This window comes from Terrapene carolina, unplaced genomic scaffold, assembly GCF_002925995.2.
Source record: "Terrapene carolina triunguis isolate 2854851 unplaced genomic scaffold, T_m_triunguis-2.0 Scaffold112, whole genome shotgun sequence".
NCBI lineage: Eukaryota > Metazoa > Chordata > Testudines > Emydidae > Terrapene > Terrapene triunguis.
Genome location: NW_020664463.1, coordinates 7,908,501 through 7,928,934, shown reverse-complemented (window position 1 = coordinate 7,928,934; position 20,434 = coordinate 7,908,501). Strand labels below are relative to the sequence as shown.

The window sequence follows — 20,434 nt, the reverse complement described above, 5'->3', positions numbered from 1 at the left end:
ATTAATAATAATAATAATAATTAATAATAATCAGTACTCACCTACATTCACCAGGGGTATTTCTTGCAACTTGGGATGTTGGCAGAGACTCTGTGAATGGGGAGGCTACACCCCAGGAGTAGGGATCCCTTGCCAGACAGAGCCCCTTCAGCGAAGCCTGTGCAGACAGACAGAGCCTGTGCAGGGAAAGCAGATGGGGCTGTGCTCAAGGTTTGGAGTAATTTATTATGTGGCTCAGCAATTTATCACATCACCAGCACATAGAGATTCTCTATGATAAAACATTGCTAATTTACTGCAATCTCCTGGATGTAATGTGCCATAAAAATTCAAGATATTATTGTGATGGGTTGGGTCACAGAGACCCCCTTGGACTGCCACCTGATAGGCTAAGACTACCTCTGAGCCCGTTTTCCCTGCCAGCTTGGAACTCCAGTACCCTGTCTTGTTGAGCCAGACACACTAGCCTGCTGCAAACACAGACCCAGGTCTGAACCATGGCCCCCAAAAGCTGCAGACTTAACTGAAAACAGCTTAAGAAGTGCTCCTGTCTCTAGCACCCAGTTCCCAATGGGATCCAAACCCCCAAATAAATCCATTTTCTCTGTATAAAGCTTATACAGGGTAAACTCATAAATTGTCCTCCCTCTATAACACTGATAGAGAGATATGCACAGCTGTTTGCTCCCCCAGGAATTAGTCACTAACTCTGGGTTCAATAATAAGCAAAAGTGATTTTATTAAATATAAAAAGTAGGATTTAAGTAATTCCAAGTAATAACAGACAGAACAAAGTAAGTTACCAAGAAAAATAAAACAAAAACATGCAAGTCTAAGCCTAATACAGTAAGAAACTGATTACAGATGAAACCTCACTCTCAGAGATGTTCCAATAAGCTTCTTTCACAGACTAGACTCCTTTCTAGTCTGGGCCCAATCCTTTCTCCTGGTACAGTCCTTGTTCCAGCTCAGGTGGTAGCTAGGGGATTTCTCATGACTGCAGCCCCCTTTGTTCTCTTCCACCTCCTTATATACCTTTGGCACAAGGCGGGAATATTTTGTCTCTTTGGGTCCCCACCCCGCCTTCTAAATGGAAAAGCACCAGGTTTAAGATGGATTCCAGAACCAGGTGACATGGTCACATGTCCTGTGAGACCCAAAGCCTTCATTCTTCCCGGCCTGACTCACAGGAAGGCTTGCAAGTAAACAGAGCCATCTACAGTCAATTGTCCTAGTTGATGGGAGCCATCAAGATTCTAAACCACCATTAATGGCCCATACTTTGCATAACCACAATAGGACCTCAGAGTTATATTTTATATTCAATGAACACACTCAGTAGATTATAAGATTTATAATGATACCTTACAAGAGACCTTTTGCATGAAGCATATTCCAGTTACATTATATTCACACTCATTAGCTTATTTTCATAACATCATATGGAGTGCAATGTCACAATTATATTATCAATATTAGGATTATTTTTAATATGAATAATCTGTCCATTAAAATACCTAAATAAATTGGGTTTTCTTTGCTATAAAATAATTTATAAAAACTAAAATTAAACTAAATAGTAAATTCATGTACCTGATCTTATACTAACAGGATCAAGAGCGGAGAGGGACTGAACTTGCAGAACTCCATTCATTAGAAGAGAACTTTTTGTCAGCAAGGCAATGGAAAGCAGATTATAGAGCACATGCTAAGGTAAGCTTGCTTTCCAAAATATCCACATAGTATTATAGAGGTTTGACAAAGAAGAGACTTTTAAACGATCTTGTGCTTCTCTCTTCTATTACAAGATTGTTCCTTTATTTTCTAGTGCTTTGTTCATTCTATTTTAAATGAAAAACAGTACATTAATCAAAAAAACTTCTAAGGAGTTTGAACAGTGGGTAATATTTGCTCAGGTGAGTCAGGGATGACGGAAGTCAGGATTTTGAGGTATATTGGCAAAATTATAGGCGGAAAACAGCATAACACCTGAGTTATATACTACTGTCAGATAAAAACTACATTAAATGCAGTTTAGGCTGAGAGTATATATCAATAATTTAGGGTAAATTACATTACAAAGATGTTGGAAATATCCCTCAGATAAGCATTGTATAACCAGGAAATTCAGAGTTAATGTTTCTATTTAAGTCTAATGTGTTAAGGGATGGAAATACAAAGTTAAAGAATCCACAGTTCCATCCTATAGGACATCATGCAATGCCCAGATGATTATTGTTAAGTTGTTTGCATATTTATGTTTCCAAATTAGGTTAAACTGAATTTTAAAGATGCATTAGATTTTTCCTTCCACCTCCCATCCCCTTTCTGACGGCACTATAGGATAGAGTTAAGGTTGTTTGTGTGCGCTAACTGTGCATTTCTGTGTCTTGCCATCTTTGGTGTTGTTGTTTTTTCTTTAACAAAATAGCTTTTTTACTGAAGGAAACCTGTTGCTTTAGTACCCCTGAGAACAATAGGAGTTACCAGTCATTTTGAAAGAGGGCAATTCTTTATGGAATTCTCCTAAGATTATTCTTCAGCCTGTGCTCAAGGAGTAACTTTCAATTATGAAAAATGATGATAAAATGTGACCATTAATCTTTAAAAACTTATTCAAATGTCACCTATGCCCACAGTTTCAGTGAGTTTTAACTTTATAGGAAGTGTGAAGAGTTTGCTTTATTCTGTTATGAAGAATATTCAGACCAAAGAAAAATCTAATGCTAAGTGCTAAATTTCTGAAAGGTCCCATTTTCAATTAATTTTAACTTGTAAACAAATTAATGGATTTACTTATAAATTCTCAGAAAATTCATTCAATACACAAAGAAAAAGTGTTTTAATTTTGGAGAGCATATACTCTCTTTGTTATACTAAAATATAACTCTCTTTGTTATAATAAAAAGTTTGAATCCCTGCTGTAAGAGCAAAATTTAGCTCAAGCATATCTATGGAGCCAGAACTGGCTCCTCTGTAATACCCGGCTCTATTTAGTGTTCTCAATCCTCACACTTTATGATCAAGCACATTTATTCAAAATCGTAAAAATAGTGGAATTATTTTGTGATTGGATGCTGTTGTTAATATTTAACACTTATTAAATTTACAGATGGGATTTTCAAAAGTGCTCCGCATTGACTTATTTTTGCTCCCTCTAAAGTCAGCAGGAATTTGACCATTGACTTCAGTGGGAGTACAGCCATGCTTAGTGCTTTTAAAAACTCCATTATAAGTCTTTAAGGTACTTAACAAATACTGTGTGTTGTGAGGATTAATTAGATAATGAGACAGGTTTTATTATGATCCTTATTTTACAGATGGGGAAACTGAGATAGAGATGTTGAGGTCACAGAGTGAACCAAGACTGAAATTCACACAGTGAGTGATGGATGAAACCGGGTTTAGGACTCAGGCTCTGTCTACTCTTGGGATTGGGCGTGTCATTTCCAGCTCAAGGAGACATACTTGCACTAGCTGTTGTTGAGGTAGTGTGCTGAAAATAGTAGTGTAGCTGCAGTAGCATGTCCAGAATATTGGGCTAGCTGCCCAAGTGTGTAACCATGTGGTCAGGATGGGTTTGTATTCAGGGTGACTAGCTTCTCTTGCTGCTACTGCAGATATGCTACAACTTTTGTGCACTAGCTCCATAAGAACGAGCACAAGTATCCCTCTTTCGGCTACAAGTGTAGACATATCCTTAGTTGTGTGTTTATCACTAGACCGCACACACGTCTCTCTCAAAACCCTCCTACTCTTGTATTGTAATGATGAAGTTTTGAGGTGTTTGTACCTAAAACTTTTGGATTTACTTTTCTTTTAAAAAAATCTCTTCAGTGGGAGCATTACATGCAATGTGATGGGAGTCCTGACCCAGCTGTGCCCCAAGAAATTAACACTTTCATGAGCTTGTGGCAAGAAAATAAAAATGAGGATATTGAGTTTGTGATCAAGAAAGGAAACCAAGTGCTAAATGTAAGTGTTAAAATGATATTTTTACGGTTCTTGGTTACCAGTAGCTTACAAACCTCAAAATGGTCCTGTATGCTCCTTTGTTTGGTTGTTTGCCTATAATTGGTCATCACCTGAATCATCAGCAATTTTTGTGTGTTGGTCTTCCTCTGATATACTGTCTTTACTTTCCTTCATTATAATTTTTTTATTAGGAAACAAGGAACATAAGACCATTGGTCCAAAAACTCTAGCATCCTGCCTTTCAGGAGTTCATATATATAATGCTTGTAGAGATGGATCCAATCAAAATTCTGGATCCAAACACCCTCCCAAATTGACGAAAGTTTCATCAAGCTCCAGATCTGAACATTGCTGCTCATGCCATCTGTAGAAGCTTCAATGTAAAGGAGCCTCCATTCCTACCATTCATCTAGTCAATCTAGCATTGTTTTACATGGTATGAGCAATTCAAATTCCTTCTTAACCTTTGGAACAAACTGCTTATATTCAGAAGCATGTGATCATCTAGACCAGGTATGGGCAAACTACGGCCCACGGGGTGGATCCGGCCTGTCAGGGCTTTGGATCTGGCCCGCGGGATTGGAACCCCCATGGCTCCATACCCCCTCCTGCACCCCAACCCCTTGCCCTGAGCCCTCTGCCGTACTCTGCACCCCCTCCTGCACCCCAACCCATGCCCCGAGCCCCCTCATGCACTCCGCACACCTCCTCCGCCCCAACCCCTTGCCCTGAGCCTCTTCCTGCACACCACACCCTCTCCCACACCCCACACTCCATCCCGCACCCCAACCCCCTGCCCGAACCCTACATTCATGGCCCTGCATGCAATTTCCCCACCCAGATGTGGCCCTCGGGCCAAAAAGTTTGCCCACCCCTGATCTAGACCTTCATTATATCCACTCACAGTATTTGACTTGTAGTGTGGTCAGATTCACCGCCCTGCACTTTAAGCAAGGGGGGGCGGGTTTGTCTGGCTGGCCAGGAGAAGAGGGCAATGCTTTCTGGCTTGGGGGAGGATGGGAGACATAAAACTGCTGGAAGAGCAGTCAGCGTGGTGGGATGACTCACCACCTAGGAATGAGGGGTTTAAAAAGGTCAGCCTGGGCCTGGCCCCTCCCCTCATTCACTCTGGAATTGGCTGGAATTGGTAAGGTCCCGGCAAGGGAATTGCTGGAGGGACCTGGATGAAAAGCAGGAGAGCTGGTGGAAGCCCCCCCGCAAAAAAAAAAAATTGGCTGGAATTGGAGGAGCCCGGCCGTGGATCTGCTGGAGGGACATACATTTTTCACCTGCACTTCACATTTTATCCACTGGGTTAGTCCTAGACATCTATCTAATAATAAAGTTGCGGCCTGATTAAATCCATATCTAATGTCTCCTGTCATTCTTTTGGTATAGCCAGACAATGAGCTGGTATAGGACTATATGCCATACCAGAAGTTCTCCAATGGTCCCTTCATTTTCTAGAGAGTTTAAGCTTTCATTTAAAAAATTACAAATTTTCTAGCCCTGTGGTAGCAAAGAAAACCTTCCAGAAAGTGGAGCCAATATGGTGTTATCATACTGCATATACAGATAGACTTCCTGAAACGATTGTTCTAAAAGAAGCAAGAACTTCTGTATTTATATCAATGACCAGTTCACACTGAAGACATGGAGGTACTCTGAATGCTAACATTTCACCATTTACTGCTGATCATTTTAGCAGGATCATTCAGCTACTTTGGTATTATGAATGTAGTTTGAAATGGGTGGACTTGAGCTCACCACTTTTTTACTTCTATTTTGATTCCTGGCCTCCAACTTCCTTCAGCAATGCATCTTTTAGGTAGCCTGTTGCATTTCAGGATTGGTTTCTGAGGCACTGATACTGGAAGTTTGAATATACAGCAATAGTAAGTGTGGTCTGCTGCCTCTACTGCAGTTAATGACATCTTCTGGTAATCTTAAATTACTGTGGTTATGTGTTAAATAGATTTCTGTAGAATGAATGAATAACTGATTGATGTAGATGATCATAATAGTACAAACAAAGGGATCTAAATGCTTCTCTCCCTGTGTGCATGTAATTTCTGTTGACACTAATGAGTGTAATTTACAGAGAAGGAGAGAAGAATATGAAATATCATATCAAATAGATTTAAATTAGTTTACAGTAAACATCACACTAACAAATACAATGTTAATGGATGACTTTGCTAATACAGCAATATCTAATAAACATTTGACATTTAATCTCAGGCAAGCATTGTAGACATCAGGATGGATTAATGTTAGTTTGTTAGATGTGCTAAATATCATCATCCTATTGCAAGCAACTGTGTCATTGGAGCATTTATCCAAACCTCCAATTTTGGTTTATCCTGTAGATTAAAATTTTGTAGACATATTTGTTCCTATTACATTTTTGAAATTCAAATTTGAGATTATTATTAGCGGAAGAGAACTTTCTCCAGAATTTAGGCTATAAGCATAGCTTTCCATTAAAATCCTGATTTTGACCAACCCCTTCCCCACCCACAGACTTTGTCAAAACACGGTATGCTTGAAATTTCTCATGTGTGTTCTTCTGTGAGAGGAGAATTTTCTTTTGAATAGTCTAGAGGGGAAATGGATACATCATTCTTGAGATATGACAGTTTAAATTGGGGAGAATTCAGATTATAATGGACATCTGTAGGTGCGCATTATAGTTCAGGTGACAAAATAGATTTGATTATAAGCAAATGGCAATCAATAAAGCACATTCCGTCTACAAGAATAAGGAAAATTCATGTGAAGAAGCCTTATAACTGTCAATGTTCTTCTGATGGCTGGAGTTGCATGGCATCATACTCACACAAATTCAAAATTTTCATTTACAAAAATAGCATAATTTACAAAATCAGCACCGACATCACCAATATAAAAATCTGTTTTTGTTATGATGGGACCTCTGATGTGAAAACAGGGAAGGAGTATATCCCAGTATTCTATTTCCAGGAAACTAAGCAAATACATTTTACTTTGAATCTCCTCTGGTCTGAGGTGTAAGAGTCTTGGTTCAGGTTCAAAACATAGAGCTCCAAAATAGAATTACAGAACTTCTAGAGAAAGATATTGCTTATATTCATGACTAGTCACTCCAGTAGACTTAATCAGTTAGTGGAGTTGTCCTGCCAGCATCCACACATATAAAATGATGTCTGGAATTGCTGAGACTCAGGCCAGGAACTTTGTTGTCTGTAGACAGCACTACGTTATGAGCCAACAGGAAATCTCTTATTAGCTGTGTAGCACTTGTTTCAGATCCTACTGGTTGTCCCTGTCATAGCTGTGATGAGTTTAGAAAATAATAAATATTTTTTTACGAAAACCTGGAACAAACAGGTCAAAGAAACAGAAATATAACTCTGTCCCAAGCAGAGTTTCTGTGCCCTGCAATTTTTCTTGCTTAATAAGTCAGTCCTGCACTGAATGTGGGAGGGATCCAGTATGTGATGACATAATTAAAGACTGTATCATAATATGTATGTACAAAGGGGCTAAATTAAGGTTGCACAAGCAACCTTAATTCTGGCATTTCCTAATTTTGAAACCTTAATAATGTTCTTTTTAGATGTATAATAGAGAGAGAATTCCTGTAACCAGTATTTGTGTATATGCAAAAGAAGCAAGTTCAGCTCATATTTTAACAGAGCACAGGATACCTTATATGTGATATCTGAAATCAAAAGAACAGAAATCATTCTCCTACCCTACTCCCCGAAAAAAGGAAATTAAACTGCTATGATTTGATTGTAAAACTAATTTGGAAAGTTTAATGTCTTTTAGTTAATCGAGAAGTTGAATTTTCTGTTATTGGACACACCGCCAAATGAGCTAATGGAAAAGGTCATCATTCAGTACCAGGAGTCAATTCTGGAATTGCAGAGTCTTCTTCATCAGAAATACAACGAAGCAACAGAGCACCTACTTAAAGTAAGCAAACTTTGTATTTTAGTTGTTAGTCTTCAAATGTTATTCATGAAATATCAAGGGCAATGGGAAAGTAACAGTTTTGTACATTAGGTTAATTTGCAAAAGTGACTTTTTTTACACTGTGATACAGACTATTGTGTAAACTTCCCCACCTCAAACATAATCATGTACTGGACTGATGTTTCTGAGGACCTCTCCTTCACAGTGTCTGAAGTTAGAATTTTTAAATTAACCTAAGGAAGTTCAATTCAGTGGGAACTGGGTATTTCAGTGTGATTTGACACTAAGGGAATTAAGAGGTCTTTGAAAATCCTGGCCTTAACTGTCACCATGATTTAAATTAGCAGTAACGATTGATTACACAAAAATTTAGTGATTAAATGCAAAATATTAAGTCGTTAAAAGAATCTTGACAGATAAACTTTTAAACAAGTTTATATGACAGACTTTTTTAATTGAGATTTTATCTGAATTGAAGAATATATATAACAAGATAATTAATATACATATAGGAAAAACACTGTATATATTAAATGGTGATCTACTTTGCCTGCTAATTTAAACAGTTGATTCTATAGTGGATTATGTATGTTTAGCAAGAGGATGGTGGTAGGAAAACAAATGTAGAGAGGAGAAGAAATAAGAAAAAGTGGAAGGAAGTGGTTGTATGTTTGTAAGAAATTTTTAAGTAAATATGAAATTATGACTATTTAATAGGCTATGATTTGGAATCGAGCCTCATGAGTTCAGTCTTAGATATCAAATGTGTTGATATTGAACCAGTTTATGTAATTCTTTTTCTCTGGCTGTGACTCGAAGTTCTTTTAACCATTCTGAGTAACTTAGACATATGCAACCTGATCCAAAGCCCTATGTAAAGTAAGTAAATGTAAACCTTTTTGGCCCTTCAGGTAGACAATGTCAACAAGTTTTGTATTCTTTTTAATATTGTATATTGATAAAATGTGTCCAGGACTGTGAAATGGGCACATATTATCCAACAATATCCTCATTCTGCTCACGTTGAATAGTGGTTTACTTCATGAGTAGTTCTGTGGAGGTCACTGAGTAAGGGGCTATTCTGCTTAAGTAAGGGTGGGACTGTCGGGCCCTACATTTGGTAGTACCTCATTGGCTGAATTTATGCTGATGTGGGAACTTAGTTAAAATTGAAAACTTACAAGAGTACAAAATGCAAAGCTACATTGGCCCTTTTGCAAATATATAATATTTTGTGTTATTGAATCTATGATGTTAACTTTTATGTCTTAACAAATAAGTGCAATGTGACCCAGCTGTAATTGCTGTAGTGTATTCTTTTTCCTGTTATGTGTTTTTTGCTTTATTAAATTTTATGGAGTTAAAAGTAACATGAAAGTTTTTATTAAACTTTTGAAAGTTTTTTCAGAAGACCAATTCTCCTGAAGTAAAGATGCCATTAATTAATCATTTGCGCAAATAATTTAAGACACAGGACTTTGGACTCTGTTATATGGCAAACTAGATTCTACTTTTATTACTTTCAATCAGATAGCAAGAAATCAAATGAGTAAATCAGTAATTCAGCACAGTATGTAAAATCCAAATTAATACATTGCATTGGAGAAAATCAACCCGACTACATTTACTGGGGGCATCGTGCATTACATTCACGAAGCAACATTAACAAGTTAGCTGTGACTCAGTGATTGTCTGGTTTAACTATTCAAATACTGAAATAAACAGATTTATCCTAGTAAAGGTTTTATTTTGAGCAAGGAGAAAACACTACTTAAAATTACTGATTATTAGAATGAGTGAATAATTCACAACGAATACTTTTATTTGACTAATTTTGCCTTTTTTATTTTTTTGTTTTGTGCATTGTCCACAAACTTCATGAAATTCTCTAATTTATTCATCGTTCAATATTATTCATTAATTATTTTAGCAAATAGTTCGTGGCCTGCAGATTGTTTGAGTAGTGAGTACTAGAATCAAATATATACTGTGCACTATAAAGAACATATCTAACAGATACAGAGCAGACTTCTCATTGTATCTTCAACTGTAATATTTGCAGTTCACAATTAATGGTGTTTTGCACCCCAATGCTGAGCTAAGGTCCACACATGTGGACTCTTGCACCTGTGCAGACATCCATTGACTCTAATGTGATGCTGTATAGTCACGTGGGTCTGCCTTTGCATATCTGATTGTATGATTGGGACCGTGATTAATTACAGAAGTCAGCCAGTTAGGGAGCAGAAAAAAAATCACTTGATTTATATAACTAATCAACACAGGGTGAACTGTAATTTTTATAATCAGCTATGCAATTAGAAATTCCCTTTTGGTTAATATGAAGTATTCAATCTAAAATTTCATTTTCAATGGTATCGTCACTAGTAACATTCATTTCAGCACTGAAATGTTTCAGGAAAGAGACCCCAAAATTAAATTTCAAATCAAATTTTGATTTGAGCAAGCATGTTGCAGACTTGCTCAAATCAAAATTCACTTTCAGATTCAAAGAAATATTTTTTCCATTATTGCTCAGCTCTGCTAACAAATTAGATTAATGATAAGCAATCGCTTATTCATAGTAGTTAGTTTTACATTAAATATGAAACATCTACCAATCTGGCATAGGAACTGTAGATTGTTTAGCGTCAACTATTAGTTTCAGTGTCAGGGTTCAGAAGCTCAAGCTCAGCTACGGAACCTAGGTATTCTTCTTTGAGTGATTGCTCATATTAATTCCAATTAGATGTGTGCGCGCCGCATGCACAGTCATCGGAAAGTTTTTCCCTTAGCAGCACCCTTTGGGTCTGCTGTGGAGCCCCCTGGATTGGCACCTCCATGGCACTCTATATATGGCCCTGCCGACCCAGCACCTCTTCAGTTCCTTCTTACCGCCAGTGACAGTCGTTGGAACTGCGGTAACTTGCTTAGCAAGCTCTCCTCGTTTTCCCTAGCCTTTCAGTTTAGTTTATTTTAGAGTTATTCCTAGTCTAGTTAAGTTTAGTTTAAGTGGTTTTCTGTTGTTACAGCAGATAGCTGTTGGGAGTGGAGGGTTTCCCATCCATCCTGACCGCGTTCCCCCTTGCAGACTTGAGGTATGCCTAAGTCCCAAGGGTTCAAACCCTTCAAGTCCTGCAACAAGCCCATGCCAACGGGCGACCCCCACGACACTTGCTTAAAGTGTGTGGGAGAAGCACACCAAGCAGACAAGTGCAGGATTTGTAAAGGGTTTCGCCACAGAACAAAAAAGGAGTGGGACTTTCGCCTCAAGCAGCTCCTTATGGAGGCGGCACTTAGACCGCAACCCACATTGGTGCGGCAAGATGCGGCACTGAGCTTATCGGTGCACAGTGCCCCAGTAGCAGTGGTAGAAGTGGCACCGCGGAAGGACTCTGGAAGAGACTTGTGGCACCACCGCTCCCTGGCACTGAAACCAGTGAGATCGACCCAGCACCGGTCCCATTCCCCGGTGCAGAAGTGTCACTGGAAGCAGGGGAGGAGTGGATCTCCGACTCTGAGACCCACCCCTTCGGAGCCGGCCAGTGGGGCATGTCCCAGGGAGGAGCACCCAGTGCCAAAAACTTTGGAGCTGGCACCGTCGATTTCAGCCTCGCAAGGGGGACCATCGAATCAGGTGCCATTGGACTCCCTGAGCCAGGTCATTGAGGATGTGGAACTACCATCCACCCCGGACACCTTTGAGGCCGCGAGGGACCTCATCGCCATGATGGCGCCGTGGTCCCCGGTCCTTCGCACCAAGCCTCCGGTGCCACAACATGCGGCACTGTCTCGAGGCAAACCGGCAATGCTTTATCCCTCAAGGTCTGCAGGGACAGGACAGAGATAATTCTGGTGGCACCAGTGTGGCCTCAACAACACTGGTACACCACAGTACTGGAACTATCGGTGGACGCCCCGATCACGTTGCCTCTCCTCCCCGATCATGTTGACGCCCCAATCACTCAGGACCACAGTCGTCTTCATCATCCTGACCTGTAGTTCCTCCACCTCATAGCCTGGAATCTTCATGGCTAAACCCCATGGAGCTTCTGTGCTAGGAACAGGTAAGGGAGGTCCTACTCGGCAGCAGGAAGCCCTCCACTAGAGCCATGTATCTGGCAAAGTGGAAAAGGTTTACTTGTTGGTGTGACCAGCATCATACACTCCCTCTTCCAGCACCTGTACCTCTCATCTTAGAGTTCCTTCTGCACCTGAAACAGTAAGGCCTGGCAGCGTCATCCATAAAGATACATCTCACTGCTATCTCGGCTTTCCACCCAGGAGTGTCTGGACGCTATGTCTTTGCCAATCCTATGGTTGGCCGGTTCCTCAAGGGTCTGGAATGGCTTCATCCCCAGATTAGACAGTCTGTTCCCTCATGGGACCTTAACCTAGTTCTTTCCAGGCTAATGGGGGCTCCCATTTGAACCACTGGCAACTTGCTCCCTTCTCTATCTGTCATGGAAGGTAGCCTTTCTGGTCACCATTACATCAGCAAGGAGGGTTTCTGAGTTAATGGCCCTTACCCCTGACCTACCCTATATGTTTTTTCACAGGGATATAAGGTGCAACTCTGGCCCCACCCGGCCTTTCTTCCTAAAGTTGTGTCACACATCCACAGTAGTCAAGACATTTTCCTGCCTGTTTTTTATCCTAAGCCTCATGCCAGTTGCCGTGAGCAGAGACTGCACTCTCTGGATGGTCGGCGAGCACTAGCCTTCTACGTCGAGTGCAGGAAGTCAAACCAGTTATTCATAGTGGTGACAGGCTGGATAAAAGGGCTCCCGATCTCATCTCAAAAGATATCTTCCTGGATCACGTCATGCATCCGCATGTGCTATGAGCTGGCCAAAATACCAGCCCCGGGTCTTACAGCACACTCCACAAGGGCTCAGGCCAAATCAACGGCATTCCTAGCCCAAGTCCCAGTACAAGAAATCTGCAGGGCAGCAACTTGGTCCTCAGTGCACACGTTCACCTCTCATTACGCCATCATCTAGCATGCCAGAGATGATGCGGCTTTCGGCAGAACGGTGCTCCAATTAGCAATTCCATAACTCTGACCCCACTGCCTAGGTAAGGCTTGGGAGTCACCTAATTGGAATCGATATGAGCAAGCACTCAAAGAAGAAAAAATGGTTACTCCCCTTCTTGTAACTGTTGTTCTTTGAGTTATGTTGCTCATCCATTCCAAACCCTCCCGCCTTCCCCTCTGTCGGAGTAACCGGCAAGAAGGAACTGAGGAGACGCCAGGTCGGCAGGGTCATGTATTGAGTGCCATGAAGGCGCCACTCCAGGGGGCTCCACAGCCGACCCAACGGTTGCTGCTAGGGGAAAAACTTTCTGATGACTGTGCATGTGGTGCGCACACACCTCCAACAAAATAAACTGCTGTTTGCTTTACTGATCTAAGTAGTTCCATTGACTTCAATGTGACTACTCATCTGAGAAAAAGATTTCGCTTTCAAGATTTTGTTACTTGGTATCATCAAGGTCCAGTTCAGCTTCCCCTCTGGTCTGGTCACTTGTACTGGCAGGGATTGGTAGGCATCAGCCAAAGGTGTCTGGAATCTCTAGTTCAAATAGCTTTTTCTGATGCTGCAGGGTATTTCTGTCTCACACTGAACTACTGGGAAAGGAATTTTTAGTGAACACAGTTCAAGTTACATTAAGCCTTGCCTTTTTAAGTTTGCTTAACACATATGCCAAACTATTTTCCACATTCAGCTATCATTTGTGTAAGGTGATCTCTCACCACAATTCTCCAAAATCAATTAAACACATTAAAATCTGTCAAATACATATGAGGCTAATATTAATAATTATTCATTACATTAATAAGTAGGCATGAAACTCAATGTTGAATTCATGGTCTTCAGTTCCCACATCTTCTCTGGGACTCATCTTTATAGCCTCTCTGGTAGTTCCTTTAATGGTGTCAGGGGAAAAAATTATATTCTCATAGCTATTTTTCTGCTTTAATTCCTGTCCCTGTCCATTGCACTGGAATAAGGGTGAAGACTGTGGCTGTTCTCCCCACTCCATTTTCAGTTTGACAAGTACATCAATGGTCTCTGCAGCAGAAGTATAGTATGCAACTGCCCGGTCTTCGTTACTTTTTGAGTATGGCTTAGTAGACCAGAATCCATTCGCTATGTGTGTTAGCCAAAAGCATGGTATCTCGATAAACAAATAATACTTAATATCATCCCTTAAGTTGTCAAGTAAACTCAAAAAGCTCCTCTTAAAATCTTTCATCATCAGGATTATGTCTGTTCTGAGCAAGACGCATTTGTCTCAGCTGCTCATAGAAGGTTTTGCTTCTGACACGATCTCATTTTTTTCTCTATAATATTTAGTATCAGAGGGGTAGCCGTGTTAGTCTGGATCTGTAAAAAGCAACAGAGGGTCCTGTGGCACCTTTAAGACTAACAGATGTATTGGAGCATAAGCTTTTGTGGGTGAATGCCCACTTTGTCAGACACATGCGTCTGACGAAGTGGGCATTCACCCACGAAAGCTTATGCTCCAAGACATCTGTTAGTCTTAAAGGTGCCACAGGACCCTCTGTTGCTTTCTATAATATTTGTTGCCCTGTTAAGCTCCTCTTCCAGCTCCATTACCTTTCACTTATATATTTTGCTAATGGTTAACTGAAGATGAAGCTGTTTCTGAACTGATATTAATTAATAACCTGAAGAAGAGCTCTGTGTAAGCTCGAAAGCTTGTCTCTGTTGTCAACAGAAGTTGGTCTTTGTCTCTCTACTATCCTGGGACCAACACAGCTACAACAACACTGCAAACAACAATGGAAGATATGAATTTTTGCACGACAACATTATATATATTTTGAGCTTGGTTTCCTTTCACAGTGGTTCTGAGCATCTGTAGTGGTCTTATTTGCTCATTGACCTTGTCTGTCTATGTAATGAGCTGTGTATTCTTAATCTGCAACACCTCTAGCTGCTTGACTTAACTTTCTACAGTTTCTGTTTGCTTATTTCAGTCAGTAATCTACTTCTGCCATTTTAATACCTGATTTTCCTACTTGACTTTGAGTATTTGTTTACTTTGAACTGGCTATTATGCTTGACCTTATCTCTGGAAATTCTGTTCTTTCATACCTTACTAATTCCTCTCACTGCTCTTTCTTCCTGGACACACGCAGGGAACTTCTAAATACAGATGATCTAGTTTCAGAAAACACTCTCCAAACTTAACCAATTATTACTACATCCTTGGCACAGTCTTCCTACAAATGAACAAGCTGTTCATACAAACAGGCACATTTGGGGCTAACAGTAAGTCACACCTAGATTTACTGTCGTATAGAATCTTGTAGCTTAACTTGAATTCTAAAAGGTCACCACTTTATACTATGCCACAATGAGATACACAGAATCTTGTAGGAGCTAGGGGTTACTTGAAAGTTGAGTTATGCAAAGTCTTAAACTTTTAGTAACATATCAGAAGGCTGATTCTCCTTCAGTAAACCCCCCTTAATTAGTATTGTTTAGCCAAAATAATTCAAGGCCAAGGAGTAAGAGCACTGCATATGGTAAACTAGATTCTGGACATTATTACTGCAAGTGAAACAGCAAGAAATCAGAGGAGCAAATGTAAAATACAATTTAGGGCATAAAAACACTGAGAAAATCAACCAGATATCATTTACTGGAATTGTCACACTGTGCATTCAATTAAAAAGTCAGTTGTGACTAGTAGTAATTTGGTTTAATAATTTGAAGTTAACAGACTTAAAAGTTAAAAGTTTCTGTTAACTAACTAAAAAAAACTTAAATGGTAAAAAAAATACTTAAAATGAATCAAATTTGTTAACCAGTGTCATCTTTATAGTTATTATATGAAATTTAATGAATGTCTGTCACTTTGCAATAAGAACAACAGAGGGTGTAGTGTCAGGTTTCATCACCAGTGACAGTGTTCAGAAGTTGTCTAAGTTTCTCATTTGGAGATTAGATGTGGAAGCTATGTATTTTAATACAGGTAAGTATACTACTTAAAATGAGTGTGAGGATGCAAATACTTAGTCTGTCTTAAGATTCAGCATTTGATGGATGTTGGTTGTCAGGATTCAATGGTGAAAGATGTAGATGATTTGTGTATATACAGGGAGCTGTCAACTTGTTTTCTCCTTTGAACCTCAGTTTGGTTCTCTGCCAGGGTCTGGTTCCTGGTGCCATTTGGTCCAATGGTACCAACAGGAATAAATGAACTTCCAAAACTGTTTGTATAATCTTCTCTAAATTCAGATATGGCTTTCTCTAACACTGTAGTAGGGTATCCAGACAGACACTGGACTGCTGAACTAGCAATTCCCAGCCTTATGTGAGTTGCTCTTATGAAAGAACTTCTCAGTTTCCCATCTTGGCATCCCTCATGTTACTTTCTCTCTAGATGTTGCTCCTTTTGTATCTGAACACAGAATGTCTAAAGACAGAACACTTCTTTGATAGTATAGTGGTCATCTTTCAGGTTACAAGAACGAAGAGTACTTGTGGCACCTTAGAGACTAACAAATTTATTTGGGCATAAGCTTTCATAGGCTAAAACCCACCTCATCAGATGCATGCAGTGGAAATACAGAAGGAAGATATATATATATACAGAGGGAAAATGGGGGTTGCCATACCAACTCTAACAAGACTAATCAATTAAGGTGGGATATTATCAGTAGGAGAAAAAAAACTTTTGTAGTGATAATCAGGATGGCCCATTTCAAACAGTTGACAAGAAGATGTGAGTAACAGTAGGGGAAAAATTAGCATGTGGAAATAGTTTTTAGTTTGTGTAATGACCCATCCACTCCCAGTCTTTATTCAAGCCTAATTTAATGGTGTCCAGTTTGTAAATTAATTCCAGTTCTGCAGTTTCTTGTTGGAGTCTGTTTTTGAAGTTTTTTTGTTGAAGAATTGTGATTAGGTCTGTAATTGCGTGTCCAGGGAGGTTGAAGTGTTCTCCAACCCCCATTTTTTCATGTTCTCTGTATATCTGATATATATCTTCCTACTGTATTTTCCACTGCATGCATCTGATGAAGGGGGTTTTAGCCCACAAAAGCTTATGCCCAAATAAATTTGTTAGTCTCTAAGGTGCCACAAGTACTCCTCGTTCTTTTTGCTGATACAGACTAACATGGCTACCACTCTGAAACCTTTCAGGTTACAGTTAGCTCTTCCTTTGATCTTCGATTTACAATCTTGATGGCCACAGCTCAGCTTTCACCTTATCCTTGCACTGTCTGAATATACATATCAAAATGTGCTGCTTCCTTCTATTTCTCGCTGATATTTTAATGTTAATACCTTATTTGTATATTCTGTGATGAACTGTATCTTTAAAAATTGTAGATTATTATGTGTTTGTTTCTGTGGGAGACAGAATGGACAATGGCTCTTCAACAAACAGCCTTGTTATCCTGTTACTGGTTGTCAGGGTGTAATAGAATTTTGCCTTGCTCTGAGATAACGTTATGAAAAGGGGTTTTCAAAAAAAATAGCTGCCTCTGACATTCCTGAGTGTACAACTGCCTTACTCCCAGCTCTTGTCCTTGGTGGAGAAAGCAGATTTGTAAGCTAACACAGCTGAAGTCAAATTAACCTATCGCTTACCAGTTTGTCCCAGGGTCCCTTTACATTTTATAATTTTGGAGAATCTTCAATAAATATAAAATGCTAGCTCTAAGGTTACTTAAATAGATTTGAAGGAAGGGGATCATTACACATAGGGTGTTTTATGCATAAGCAGCAGCATAGAAAAATATGTGACGATATCTATGCGAGAAGCTGCCAGAAAGGAGGACAAATTGGCATCAAAATATACTCTCCCCAATTTTGAGAAGTTGTTGTTGGTACTCATATGAAGTGCAGCCAGATACCACAATAATGGGTGCCTTATAGATACTGGATTATTATTATTTGATTTATGTAATTCTGGTAGTTGTGCACAAGACTTTATCACAGCTCAAGTGTACCAGATAAAAGAGAGAATCCCTGACTACCTGGAATTTACAGACTAAAGGCATTGAGTGGCTGTAATACAATGCCATGCACCTAAACAAAGGATAATGTGTGGCCATTGTAACTAGAGTGTATCACTGAACAAGTGGGTTTTCTGGGCCTTTGTACAGAAGTGCAAGGACTGACCATTATAGGGGCAAGTCCCCACTTAGAGAGAACATGGGGAAGACTCTGTCTTTCTAGGGCAGATAAGAAATATGTCATAAATGTGATCAGTTAATTCACTGAATTAAATTATACAGTAATCAATGACTGTTTTTAACATTTTAGCTAGTGATCACAGTGAAGAAAGTTTTATAGTTTTAAATCTCGTTTAGGCCGTTACAAATTATCACATGTAGATTTTACTTAATTCAGATGTTATCCTAAGAATTTATGATTTGCTCAACTTTTTAATCGTTCTTAGTGCAAAGACAATAGCAGTTCTTTCATCAGTGTCAAGTACATCAACTCCATCCTAGTTTAATTTAGAGTAATATGCTGATTTGTTTTTTGCAGAAGGCTAGTACTTTCGCAGATTCTGACAGTGGAAATATGGATGTGGTCATAAAAGATAAAAATATCACTTTCTGTATTTGGGGAAACCTCAAGAAGAATGCAAGGTACAGTACAAAAGTGAACTTATTTCAAATTAGCTCTATCTTTGTACATCTCTATGGAATAAAGACTCAGGGCCAGTTTCTGACAACCCTTATTCATGTTGAGTAGCACTTCACTCCACAAGTGGCCCTCATCTGCCTGGAGGGAGAGGGGAGTGTGCCAAACACTGGAATTGTGGAAGACAGCTGTAAAACTGCCTGCTGAGGACTCCCTCGCAAGCCCTAGAGTAGGGGGTCTGCTCAGGGTAGGATGGCTATGTTGGGGCAGGGCTACAGCACTCTGGAGTGTTAGGACAGCACTGCAACCTATAGGGCAGCCTAGGGAGGCTTCTGTAACTTGTGCCCCTCCCCCCCAGAACTGTTTAAATTATTCTATGTGCGGCAAAGGAGCCTTGAATCAGGAGAGCGTAAAAGTGGCTTGATGTTACGTTAGCATCCTTTGATTGGGCACAGAATATGCTGCACCTTTTAAAGCACAGCACAGAATCTCACCTAGTGTTCCTAAGCAAAACATGGAGGTTTATGTGTGGAAGATTTTATAATTCTAGCCAATATCTTCTTGTATTAAAATGGGCAGAAGGAGAGTTCTCATTTGAACAGATCTCTGTCTGCTTGGTCAGAAATGGGACCTCCAGTCATACTATGGCAGGCCAAAGATCCATGGGGGGAAAAGGCCCAAGTTCTTGGGTATCTGATTTGACACAGAATTGATCTCCTTCTGTCTGCCTTCTAGCCCATTTCCTACGGTGGCACAGAGGCAGGTGATGTGCTTGTTCTCCTAGCTTGACTCTCTTTACCTTAAGTGCCTCCTCAGCTTGTTTGTGGAAACCGTGGAGAGGGACTTAATACAGACAGCAGCTGCATTAACCTATGCAGAAATGTGCCTAATAAATGAGTCTAATTTACCTATGAGGATGCTATATAGAACAGCTGACTCCTCCCCTTCTCTGCCTGGCCATGATCCTTAACTGCATGCAGAGCTTAATTCTTTTAATTCTGTTTTAGCTATCTTGGAGGGGCTGGTGGCAGCTCTCGGTGCTGGGTGAGCATGTGATGACCATCTAACCAGATTTGTTCCCCAAACTGTGACATATGGTAAAAGGCAACATAGGTGCCTGTATTACTGTGATAAATGTACTGGAATATTGAAGTGTGATGTACAAATAATTATACTGACTTTACTAGAGAATTCTTTTGTTTTAATTCTCTGTTTACAGATTTAAAAATCATATGTTTTGTGATGCAGAAAATGGATTTGATCTTCCAAAGACAGTGGCCACAAGTGATGTTGCTGTCCGCATCTTGCACACTCATTATGATCATATTTCCCCACTACAACTCATTCCCAATCTGCATTTAAAGGTGCAAGCCCCAGAAAGCAAACCAGAATTAACTGTGCTTTATGATATGAAAGAAGAAAAAGAAGAGGAACAAAAGAGTGGGGAAGACAGCAACCTGGTAATTGAAAAGGAATCTGATGGAAGAAAGGTAAGAAAGATGTAAAAGGTACAGCATGGACAGTACTGTCAGTTAATGCCTAGCTGCATAGTATTAGCATCTTAACAGATCTTTACATGTCTCCCTTGTGCCTTAGAAAACAAAAAAAAGTCCTTAAAATGTTCATTCTCCTTATAAAAGAATTCCTCCTTTTTGGAGAAGGTCTTGCAGTTGAGTTCCTTATAACTAAAAATGGGCCTACCTCAAAAAGTACTAGCGGTTCAGTACCCTGAAAAGGTAAGGGAGCAGATCCTGAGATCTTAACTCAAGTTTTATCCAAGTGAAGTTCTTCTTGACGTCAACGGGAGTTTTCCTCGAGGAGGACAAAGTAAGAGCTAAATATCTCAAGATTTGTCCTAT

The 20,434-nt window shown here is 39.7% G+C and overlaps 1 protein-coding gene across 2 annotated transcripts in view; it reads left to right on the top strand.

Moving 5' to 3' along the window:
- Positions 1-1,636: 1,636 nt before the first annotated feature.
- Positions 1,637-20,434, top strand: part of CASC1 (cancer susceptibility 1) — a 39,381-nt gene continuing 20,583 nt past the window's right edge. The window contains exons 1-5 of one of the 2 annotated variants that reach the window (XM_024196305.3): positions 1,637-1,713; positions 3,838-3,975; positions 7,789-7,935; positions 18,477-18,580; positions 19,795-20,065. In XM_024196305.3, the coding sequence (XP_024052073.2) occupies positions 3,850-3,975; positions 7,789-7,935; positions 18,477-18,580; positions 19,795-20,065 (648 nt within the window). In that variant the 5' untranslated portion in view covers positions 1,637-1,713; positions 3,838-3,849. Of the gene's footprint in view, positions 1,714-3,837; positions 3,976-7,788; positions 7,936-14,724; positions 15,240-18,476; positions 18,581-19,794; positions 20,066-20,434 lie in introns of those variants that run through there. The other variant, XM_024196307.2, reaches the window with a different exon arrangement.